Below are 12,357 nucleotides of genomic sequence, written 5' to 3'. Positions count from 1 at the left end.
ACACCTGTACTCCTATCTACTCAGGAGGCTGAGGCAGGAGGATCTCAAGTTTGAGGCAGTCTAGTCAACATGATGATTTCAAAGTCAGCTTGGACAACTAAGACCCAGTCTTAAAGGTGCTTTCTTTTGTTTGTGTTTGCTTTTTGTTTTCCTTTTTCTAAGGGCTGAGGATAGGAGGGGTATATAGGAGGGCTTTGGAGGAATAAAGGGAATAGAGAAATTATGTAATTATATTGTAATCTCAAAATAAAATTTAAAAGTTCTTCTTTTAAAAAAAAGTTAAGGCTGAGCTCAGTGGTAGAGCTTGCTTTAGTATCTACAAGCTCCTGGGCTCACTCCCAAGTAACATGTACACATAGACACACACACATATACACACCAATAGACACGATACACTTGTTATAAAGACATACAAAAAAACATGAATGGACAAATTTTGATAATGCATTAAGATTTTATTCATATCTTCATATTAATTTATATGGACTTCTAAAGCATTTGAAATTAAATGGAGTAATGTATAATATATATATTACATAAAATTGTGTCATTAGCACAATTATCTATACAGGAAATGTTCAGATAAACTAGAGAGTTTCATAGTTTTTTATAAACAGTTCTATGACATGTCTAGACGAGAAACAAGCTCACAGATCACTTATTATTCCTGAATCATACTTTGAAAGGAAATTTACTGTTTTGCTGTGTAGCTTAGGCAGGTATTACAGGCATGAGCCACCAAGCCCAGTTTAGGAAGTTTTCTTAGTGAATTATTTTGTAAAAAGCTGCATGTCATAACAGAGAATTCACAGAGGTGTTAGTGTTGTGTATTCCTTAATGTTTTAATAGTATTCAGAAGCCTACCATGGTTATTAGGTTTTGTATCTTTTTATTTTAAAAAAAGCTAAATGTAGCAGGATTTACTTACTACTGTCCACATTTTTGTTAGTAGGATTATCTGTTACTTTTCTTACTATTATACCAGATATTTAGATACAGAGGAAACTAGTTTCAAATTTTCAAAGTGCTATCTCCTCAGTGATTAGAGTAACAAGTCTGTTTTTTCTTTGCTTTTAATGGGTTAATTTTTTTAGTATTAATGAATTGGGTATGTTAATGTACATAATTGTATGTAATGATTTATTTTATAATTATTGTGTATATGAGCAAATAAAAATAATGGGTGTTACAGTCTATTTACAAATATGTATTCATGTTGTACAGATTAGAAACATAGAAAGTAGGCTATTAATGGGAGTTTGTTTTCCTCCTTAATAAACAATAGCTCTTCTCCTAAGTTATCTGAATGCCTTCAGAAGAAAAAAGAGATAATTGAGCAGATGGAAATGAAATTGGATACTGGCATCGATAGGTAAGTTAACTGTTTTTCTCCTGCATTTTTAATAATTGTAGAAGTGCATTTGCATTGCAGCATGAACATGGTTTTTATAAAAGAAAGTATGTTTATTTTTATTCTTCTGGCTGTAAAGTTGACACTTTAACACATTGTTCTTATTTTCAGGAGAATGCTATTTTTATTAATCCCCAAGGTGTTTTTTGGTATGTTTTTCTTTTCAAAGTTAGTATGCTTAGATATATTTTCAAATCAAAACAGTTACAAAACCCTTTTAAACCCCACTCGTCTGCACCACACATGTACAAGCTACAAATTCCTTTAAAATAAGATGTTGGGCTGGGATGTAGTTCAGGGGTAGACCATTTTAGAGTGTGGGGAACCCTTGGTTCAATCCTAAATTCTGCTGAAGCAACAAAGGTATTCAGTGTTTGTTATATTTCCATTTAATGTGCTCTGGCTTATCTATGAAATATTTTAATAATTGTATTGGTTTTGTATATGTAACTTCTGCTAAGTGAATTTTAAAACTTTATAATCTTTACTGAAGACTATAAATACTATTACTTTCCAGGTTTCTATTTTCAGAACATGGTCTTCTTATATTGATTGAAAATTAGTATAGCCCCTGGTTATCAAGTATTTGCTGATATATCAGACACAGTACAAGGACTGTGATGTGATCTATATCCTTTAATCTCAGCATCTTACGTTGTTCTACTATCCTTTTGTAACTTGACCTCATTATTGTTGTGCTTAATTATGTGGTCTGTTTCTTGAATTTAACATTAAGCTTATCATTTTGACTGTCTTGCAACTACTAAACTCTGAATTAGTGTAGTCTTTTTTTTATCCCCATAAGCTTGCTGTTGGAGGATGTCACATGAGTTAAATATTATTGGTGCCTTCTAATCAGTGCCTTTATTTTTCAGCTGGGATTTAGTACCACTTTTCCATCTTCCTGATTATTTTTTGACTGTGGGACTCAATGTGCTTGCTACCACAGCCATTCTTTTTAAGCCTTTTATCTTCCACTTTCCTAAATATTCTCTATGTATGGCTTTGACTTAGATCCTTACTTATGAAGTAAGTAACTAGTGGTAGGTTTCCAAGATCCTTTCAAGGGAGAAAGATGATAAAACCAGGAGCTCTTTGATTTGATCAAGTCATAGAATGACTTTTTTTTTTTTCTGAAGTCTAGTTTGCCAACACCAAGTAGTTTTGTAATGATAGGAAATTAAATAATTTAAGTTAATTTAGTATAATACAAAGGTAAAATTGAGCAAGTTAAATATATATTGTGTTCTCAATCCTTAGGACATTAAATTGTATGATTGGACAGATGAAGCATATCTTGGCAGCAGAACAAAAGAAAACAGATTTTAAGCCAGAAGATGAAAACAATGTTTTGATTCAGTATACTAATGTGAGTGGAACTATTCAGCTTGCTAATATATTATGTCCTTTGTCGTTGCTTGAACACTCATTAGTGTGCCTAATTGTGCTTTAAGTTTTTTCTCTTATACTTAGAAATTGAAAACCTGTATTTTCTTTGCTAAGCTGATACACATATCTGTTTAATAAGTGTAGAAAAACTTTTACAGGCATGTGTAAAAGTCTGTGTTTATGTAAGAAAACAAGTTGAGAAGATTAAAAATTCCATGGATGGGAAGAATGTAGACACAGTTCTGATGGAACTTGGAGTACGTTTTCATCGACTCATTTATGAACATCTTCAACAATATTCCTATAGTTGTATGGGTGGCATGTTAGCAATTTGCGATGTAGCTGAATATAGAAAATGTGCCAAAGACTTCAAGGTACGTATAAACAAATACTGAGCTTGTAAGTAAGACCAGGAAAACAGGCCATACCATTAAAAACCTATACTGACTTGTTAAGAAGTGTGTGGTTTCATTGGCATCATAGTATAGCCTACCTGAATGCATGTTATTCCAGTTACATTTCAATATTAGCACTTCCCTCTTAGGGATTTTATTTTCCATAAGGTCATATTTCACCACATTGTATCTAAGTGCCCTTTAACATCCACAAAAAAAATGATGTTTATGTCACAAATTAGGGAAACATTCTTTCTTCATGCATGTTTCTCTGAAATCAGTTTTCCCTCATGTTTAAGTTATTTTTAAAGTTTTGTACAAATGGTAATTAGTTTTAGTGTACCAGATTACAGATTATTGAGAAAATTGAATAAAAGGGATCTTTCCAAAGATTATTAAGAGTTTTAACTATGGAAACCCCTGAGATTTAAAAATTCTAACATATGCAATGTCTCTCATATTACCAAGTTCTGATTAGCAGTATGTGAGAAGAATTTGCAGAAATAAATTGTTGTAGGTCAATGCTTTTTTTTTTTTCCCCCTTTCTCAATTCAGATTCCAATGGTATTACATCTTTTTGACACTCTGCATGCACTTTGCAATCTCCTGGTCGTTGCTCCAGATAATTTAAAGCAAGTCTGCTCAGGGGAACAGCTTGCCAGTCTGGACAAGAACATACTTCACTCCTTCGTACAACTTCGTGCTGACTATAGATCTGCTCGCCTAGCTCGACACTTCAGCTGAGTTGAAGTTACAAAGGAAATGTGTTCTATTTCAGAAGGCCTCGGATGATAGAAAGCACAGGAGATTCCTGTGACACAACCAATATTTTATGTGAAAAAATGACTGGAAGCAAACAGCAGCCATACTTACCCAGGAATTTTATTTGAAATTTGGACACCACTATCTATCTATATTTTGCTTTTTATCTTTTCCCTGTTTACATTGAATTCCATACTTTAATTTATAAGTTTCAAATTCTATAAACCTATACATGATTGTTATAATCCTGAAAAACATTGGTGTCAGAAGATGAATGAAATTTCACCAGTGTTCTGGTTCTTGATCTTTAACGTATTCTATCTGGAAATCTTACCATCCTGTTTTGCATTAAAATAGGTGAAGTGCAGTAGAACTATATTTCTTATTTATCAGTTTTTCAGTTAACTTTCAGCACTGGTGATTGTTAATCAAGTTATTAGATTTTCCTAAAGAACTTGTTACAACTCAAAAGGACCACAGATGAGCATTGTTTCTGTAGGTGGTTGGAGGACTTTTCCTGAGGTACAGCAGCAGTGCTAGTCCAGGGAAAATATTATGAACTAAACTAAAATGATGACCTGTTTTAAGTAGACATTAGGAACAGATCAGAATATATCTGCTTTCTGGGTAAAACTTAAAGTTTACTATTTCTTATTTGGTAAATAGGTTTTAAGCCAATTAATTAGCAAGAAATTAATGAAACTACCTTGTTTTATATTTAACTTAAGGTGGAATACTTTAAAGGACCATGTTTGTTATTTTAATACTCTGAGTAAAAAGGTGACATAGTGTAAATGGTTGAAATAGCAACATGTTTGGCAACAGTGCAGTCAGTCCCTTAAGGCCAATCTTGAATGAAATGGGATGGCTAAACATGCAGTAGTCTTCTATTTTAAGAGGAATTGAGAATTTCAGGTAATAAGTAGTATATATTCCAAATTTGGAGGCAAGCTTACAGCAAAAACCTGCTTTTCAGATCTGAAGATTCTTTCATTGTCCATTGTCCATTTTCAAGGCATTTCTGAATATTGGATGCTACTAATTGAATTGGCTTAATATAGTAAAGTAATAAATCACTCACAATTTTAAACATCGAATAAAATTTAGAAAGGCCATTGCTCTAAAAGCCCTATTAACTTACTATGTGGGAATACATTCTAAGTTATATATAGTCCATTATATTGTTCATGGTCTTCTAGGACCCAGGTAAGCTGTAATGTTCACTTCATTCATAGTATTGTTTTCTCTTAATGTAGGTTTGGCCTAATTTGGGGGGAACTGTTTTTTAATTATGAGAACCTCACTCTCAATAGCTGTCAGCATTACTAAGCTGTCTAGTCCAGAACTAGCTACTGTACAAGTTACTATTGACTGGATTTTCATTTTCTGTTTAGCCCAGTGTTACTAAGGTAAGCAAGGGCAGTGAGCATGACAACTTTTGTCACTTTTATAGGACAGTGTGGCAGTTTTAGAGGCTTTCTGGATAGCTAGCCTCAGGCAAGGGAGAGCCAGAACAGGTTCTAGATATTAGAAAAGCTCTATGCTTGTACTGTTGCCACTTTAGGAAGTACTGGTGTGAATTCAGATTATACCTCTGTTACTTAAAGCCAACAGTTTTAAGGCAGTAGTTATACTGGCCATTTGAACTCTTTGTACAGTGTCAATTTGTAAAAAAAAAAAAAAAAAAGAAGAAGAAGAAAAAAATCAAAATAAAACATGAGATAACATTTTATGACTTCCAAATCAGAAAAGCACTTCAAATTATTTTGTTTGGATTGATTTTAAAAAATGTAAAGCAGTTACTTGTTGCTTAGATATTTTGTTAATTATTATTTCCATGCTTGAGTTCTGTGCAATATTTTCTATTATGTCCACTGACAGGACAAAGAAAATTCAAAGTGAATACCTTATTTAGAAGTGTTAATTTTCATGCTCAATAAACAAATTCCCTGCAGTTGTTTTTTTTTTATTTTCACCCTATTTTTACATTTTAAGGACATCTATAGTGAATTATATATTTGGTTTTTTACTAAAAGTATTCCTTATTTTTCATAGCTTAGGTCTCCCCCTTTTTGCAGAAAAGAACATGATTGTATAATTAAGATTTAGGAATCTAGTTAGAATAGGGTGTTTATCTAAAGAAATAAAAATATGTGTTGTTTAAACCAGTATGCATTCTGTGCATTTCACTTTTAAAGTATTTACATATATGAGCATCATAAAATTTAGTTCAAAATGTATAACTCAAAAGAGATTGTCAGTAGATAAAATGCTTTTATATATACATGGGAAAATTTTAGTTAGACATAGTGGAGCTTAATAACTTTTACCAAAATTTAAATAAGAATCTTTATAATGTCCACAGTTCTGTGTGAATTACACATAATATTTAGGTATAAATATATAATTTAAAATTTTCTCCAAAACATTGAAAATTGTTTACTTGAGTGTCTTAGTGTGAGACGCAGAACATAGACTAAGAAAGGAAGGCTAGCCTCTGAATTACTGGAAATGATAGGGCATATACGTCCTTATACATAAGTTTAGAATGGCTCCTGAATTAATTGAAAATGATAGAGTACATGATGAGCCCTTATCAAGAATTATTAGATAATAGTTAGGTGGATGGATTTTTAGAATATGACCATTAATCATTCCAAGACAATTACTGGCCTCATTTAGGAATGCGGTTCTTGTGAATTCTCTAGGGTCTTACTTGGTTTTTTGTTTGTTTGTTTGTTTGTTTGTTTTCCTTGCTGCTAATATAGGTTAAAGGAGGTTAAATTAAAATTTAAAGCAGGTAATTTATGTTTTTTTTTTTTGCTCTTTCCTTTTACTTCTAAATATTTCACTTTCTGAATACCAGCTCTCTTACATACAGTGACATAATTGTCAGTTAATAGATTGATTCAAAGTAAAGAATTTACTGATTTCTTAAGATGCTTGTGTCTACATTAGCATACATCCAGACGAAGAGATATTGGCTCCTAAAATGCCACTGAGTCTCATAAAGCTAAGACATGCTTGAATTGTTAGTGCAAGAGTAAGGGGCACTCATATTATGCCTTGTTATGATCAGCAAAGTTTATATCTCCTGATTAACATGGTGTTCTTAAAAAAAAAATTCCGTCATTGCTCACACACTGTCCACTGATTTTTCAGGAGTGTGAGAAATTTTCTAGAATCATCCTGGACTTTCTTAATTGCTGACGGAGACTTTTGTATGCAAAGTACTTTGATTTATCCAGTTTGTTGAATTACATTCAGTTCCTTTACTACCCTACTGGAGAAGGCTTATCCTACAATCTACTACATATTTTGGGAAGGAAGACCAGTGCATATCATTATACCAAATAATTTTGTATGAAGTAAAACCAGCAATTTAAAATTTTAATATATAGTAAAGATAATTATATCCACATTTATTGGACTTAAGTCTCATGTACTGTGCTGTCCTTTTCATATATTATTGATTCCAGAGTAACTATCATTTGGGTACTATTATTTCTGTTTGGCAGGTAAAAAAACCTAAGGCACAGAACAGGTAAGGAAACCTTCAAGGCCTATACCAGACTGAAATCTCATATAATGGGAGTAAATAATGCCTTTTTTATAATTTATGTTGTATTTTTCTTATTTGTGTAACATGTTTATTCGTTGTTTTGATAGCCTCATTAGTTTTACTTAATTTTCTTTTCATACAGTGTTTGAGTCTCACTGTGAAGTTTAGATAATGAGGTTGGAATACAGGATCTATATCAAGCTACCTCTGGATTTTTTAAACTATATTCAGTGTTCGATCATACTTTCTCAGTTGGTGTTTGAAGTTATATAAGTAGTCATGAAATTTTAGTTGAATATTAAGTTTGTATTTAGTGGAAATCTGCCCATCACAGAGGTTTCCCTTAGTGATGTATATATGCATATATGTATATATGTATATATATATTGTTTCTGCTTAATGATTTTAATAATAGAGTCTAGTTATTCCATAAAAGTTTTGGGTTTTTTATTTTTTGAGATTATAATGTAATTACAGAATACATTTACCCCTTCCTGTTCTTCTCTCCAAACCTTCTCATTTACCCCCCTCCTTGCTCTCCTTTAAATTCTGGTCAGCCCAGAAAACATGCATACAAATAACATGTTATAATTATGAATTTAGGAATATGTGTATACACATGTACATAGGCTTATGTAGTTTTTTATCACATGGAAGAAAAAAATAACTCCCCCTTAGGAAACAGAAAGAAATCAGTATTTTTACATTCAGAAATGGAGTACTTTAAATGTCATAGGCTTGCTGATTCTCTTAGCTGTTTAAAAGCATCAGTAGTCTTAAAATGGCTAGTGTAGAATGAAAATGTTTGTAGGACAAAAAGTAGCTATTAATAATTTATAGTTACTGGAATTTTCATCAGTGAATGAAGCTGGCTTCCCTGGGCTTAACTAAATACATAGTTTTAAAGTAGGCACTGCATATTTTATCACTGCTATTTGGTGATATTTGGTGTAGGTATCAATAAACGTTCACTCTTATAACTAAATATCCATTTGGAGCGAAAAGGACAAACAAGCACAGTTGCTCGATTCCTCAGTGGCTAAAAGGTTGCCATCTGCCTTAATGTACAAAGCCAATTTAAATACAAGTATATCGTATCATGCTCCCAATAGCAAACAACCTCAAAAGAAAGGCATTATTAGGAAGGCATAGGTTTGTGCTGGACAGCAGTGAGGCATCACAAATGTATAATTATTTGCACTAATATTTGAGCAGATGGAATGGATTAGAATATGGTCAACATTATTTTGCTGACATGTATTTTTCTGTTAATATGCTCTGTGCAACGTGTGTTAAAGCTGTCGATAATTCATTTTAACCAGGATACTGATATTTATATTACAGCGTTTAAGAGGCAGTAACCAACTGAGCCACTTTTAATTTAAAAATTATGTTTACATTCCAGAAAGCACTTAACTTACCTTATAGTCAAAAGATCAGTAAACATACAGCAGACATACTGATGCCTGCTATCAAATGGGAGAAATAGAGGGCTCAGATTGGGAGTAAGAATCTCGAACGAGAACGCTAATGCACTCATAACTTTTATCACTATTGACAATCTTAAATGAAGAAAAGACCTTTTCTATTATGTTTTTATATTGGGAAGCTAGGTAAAGATTGGGTAGAACCCATTCAATAGAACTGATCTCCTAGGAGGACTTCCAAATTCTAGGTTAAACTTGACGAAGTGGGAAACCTTGATGCTGGTGTAATGCAGATGCCCTTCATTGAGGCCACTCTTTGTGCCCAGTAGTCATTTCTATCTTTGTTCTGTGGTAATCTCATGTTTCTTTGAACTTGAGTCTTTTTTTGTAGCACTTCTGTCAAATGTGTGACTTTTACTATAGAGGTATCCAACTAGAAATCCAGACACAGTGCCAACCTAAAGGAGACTGGGACTACCTCTACATATATTCTTTTGTAAATATGGTAGAAAACACACATAAAATTGTGTGAAAATACTTTCTAAGTGCCTATTAGGATTCTCCGATAGAATGTAGTTTCAAATTTTACCACAAGGGGGTGATGTTATTTTTATAGTGATAACATTTTTATTTAAAAAATAGAATTCATATAACTTTACTGAACAACACCTGTGAACACTACTGTCATACACTGCAGGTGTGTGTGTGTGTGTGCGCGCGCGCGCGCGCGAACGTGCATGTGTAATTCAGAAAGTCATCCATGAAGAAAAAGTCTAAGAAAATTAAGAAAACCCAAAACATGTTTGTACACAGAGATGAAAGACTTGAACTAAATTCACCACAACTAAAATTGTGTTTTTAGAGTTTTATATGTTACATTAAATTTTTTGTCAGCTTTTTAAAAATAAGGATATTCATTGTCTATATTCACTTTTTTGGGGGGAAACTTTTGAAATAAACTCAAATGTAAAGAAAAGGTTTTAAGGACTGTACAAAGCAAAAACTTCTTTGGGGATAAGTTGCTCCCATTATGTTTTCTTGCAATTCTTTTGCATTTTCCAGAAGAATTCTGTCTGACCATAACTGTCACACTCAGGAATCTGCTTTGACATGTAACTGACATCTAGTCCTCAGACCCCACTTCAGTTTTACATTGTCTCTGTGTCTTACTCTGGGATCCAGATGAAAATCAGGTACCACTGCAGATCATCTGCAGTTCATTTGATGGAACATCTGTTGCCTCTGACTTTTCAAACCCTCCATACTTTGTGGATTACAGGCTAGTTACTATGTCCCTGAGTTTGGATTCCTGTTTGCTCATGGTCGGATCCAGTAATACTTCTTTGAGACCATCATATTGCTATTCTGCACTCTGCACCCTCTTGGTGTTCACAGCTTTACCTCAGCCACTCCTGAAGCGCTGTTTAACCATTTGTTCAGGGATGGTGTCTCTGCACAGTGTAGAGCTGCTGCTTTCCCTTAAAATGATGTGGGAGTTGCTTTGTATGTATCATAGTCTAAACATGATTACAATTTATTATCAGTTTTCTACTCAAGGGATTCATGAGGATTATCTCTAGTTAATGAGAGCCTTTTCAGGATGGCTCTTGTGCTCCTTTGGCATTCGTGACATTTTAAAAGCACTGAGTACAAGACAGTGCTTTTAAAATGTCAGAACAGAACTTTCCTAGTTCATTTTGTACTTGTCTACTCTAGCTCTCCCATCCAAATACTAACCAGGCCCATCTGTGCTTCGAGTCCAAGATAAGATTGGGCACTTTCAGGGTGGTGTCGCTGTAGATTTGCTGCAGTTTTCAAATCAATCATCCTACTTTGTAGTGAAAATTGGTACTTGGAAGCTAAGGTATATGTGTTGTTAGACTCAATAAAATGGAGATGCTGCTGCTTCTAGAGTATAGTTCTGGGGAGCTTTATGTGATTATATATACATATACTCATTTTAAAAATACATATTCATATGCATACACTCCTGTGCCCCTCCCCCCTCATCACACACAACCCCCATGAGATTCAATGCCCCATACTAGACTCCTCTATCCCTGAGTAGGATGAGAACATTCTCATCCTACTCAGCTACTGAAGTACTGACTTAAGGACCAAATTGAAGAACAAGAATGTCATTTTAGAAATCATGTAAGCTGGGTGGTGGTGTTGTACACCTTTAATCCCAGAACTTGGGAGACCGAGGCAGGCGGATCTCTGAGTTGGAGGCCAACCGGATCTATAAAATGAGTTCTAGGATAGCCAGGGCTACACAAAGAAACCCTGTGTAGAAATAACAAAGGAAATCATATAAAGATTTTTAAATTCTAATAAATTATTCATAACTTTATCACTCAAGCAACTATATGGGAGATGCAGTGTAGTGAGAAAAATAGTAAAGCTGAATTGTGTATAAAATTTTACACTAAAAAGTTAAATTTTAGAGGCAAATTTAAAATGCATAGCATGTTTTTCTTTCTCTTTACTAATGTGATTGCTTATTTAATGATGAGTACATCATAGGAACTGTGAGTGAAATTCTAGCTGTTAAATGCTGGATAAGATAATTTTGTTAATAAATCTCAAAGGAAAAAAGTGATTATAGAATTGTTGTTTTTGTAGGCCCTTAAAACAAATACACGTTCAGATGGACTCTATGTGAGACAGGAGTCTCTGTCAATGCTGGGTCTCATGCATACTGAGGTCAACTTCATGTGAAATGATAGGTGTCAGCCAAGTTATATTTCTAAAGGATAACACAGAGTTCAGACTTTCCTCGGGCTCAGAGACTTTTGAGCACTTGTTTGTGTTATCCATAGGAGGAGTTGACAAAGGTGGCCATGTTTTACCTGGGCTTTACAAATGCAAGCAGCATTTTACAAAATGAGGCAAGAGATGGGGCAGAGTGACTGCTTACAGATGTGTAGAATTTGAACCACTGCTGTGTTCACCTTTAAATGGAAAGGCAACTCGGAGAGTAGAGTTCAGTGTGAGAAGTGTATGTTTTCAGGCAAAGCCGGAATGGTTTGGGTTAGCTTATTAAGTCTTCAATGTTAGATCAGTTGACTTATTATAGAAACAACCAATCTTTAAAGATGAAGCAGTTTGTTTTAGACAATACAGGATAAACATGAAGTGAAAGAGGAGAGAGCAGAAGCCAGGCTCCTGCATTAATGTGGGTGGTGAAGGCCTGAACTTGGGCAATGGTACAGGGGTGAAGTGGGTCTTGGGTTCAGAAGCCAATGAAAGTCTGAACTAGTTGCTCTCTTGGATGTGGGCAGTGTGTAAGAACGGAAATCAAAGGTGATGCCTGACTACATATCCTGATTAAATACCAAAGTATTGGATTGTTTATGTGTATTAGGAAAGTAGGCTTAGGAGGAATATCCCTGTGTGCTGAGAGCTCAT

General features: G+C 33.9%; 1 protein-coding gene across 1 annotated transcript in view; it reads left to right on the top strand.

The window, feature by feature from the left end:
• Exoc5 (exocyst complex component 5) overlaps positions 1 to 6,125 on the top strand; it is a 52,247-nt gene extending 46,122 nt beyond the window's left edge. Inside the window, exons 15-18 of the mRNA XM_027386571.2 lie at positions 1,286 to 1,372; positions 2,672 to 2,780; positions 2,959 to 3,174; positions 3,751 to 6,125. Of these exons, the coding sequence (XP_027242372.1) occupies positions 1,286 to 1,372; positions 2,672 to 2,780; positions 2,959 to 3,174; positions 3,751 to 3,939 (601 nt within the window). The 3' untranslated portion in view covers positions 3,940 to 6,125. The remainder of the gene's footprint in view (positions 1 to 1,285; positions 1,373 to 2,671; positions 2,781 to 2,958; positions 3,175 to 3,750) is intronic.
• Positions 6,126 to 12,357: the final 6,232 nt, after the last annotated feature.

This window comes from Cricetulus griseus (genome assembly GCF_003668045.3).
Source record: "Cricetulus griseus strain 17A/GY chromosome 1 unlocalized genomic scaffold, alternate assembly CriGri-PICRH-1.0 chr1_1, whole genome shotgun sequence".
NCBI lineage: Eukaryota > Metazoa > Chordata > Mammalia > Rodentia > Cricetidae > Cricetulus > Cricetulus griseus.
This window is presented reverse-complemented; position numbering and strand designations above follow the sequence as displayed.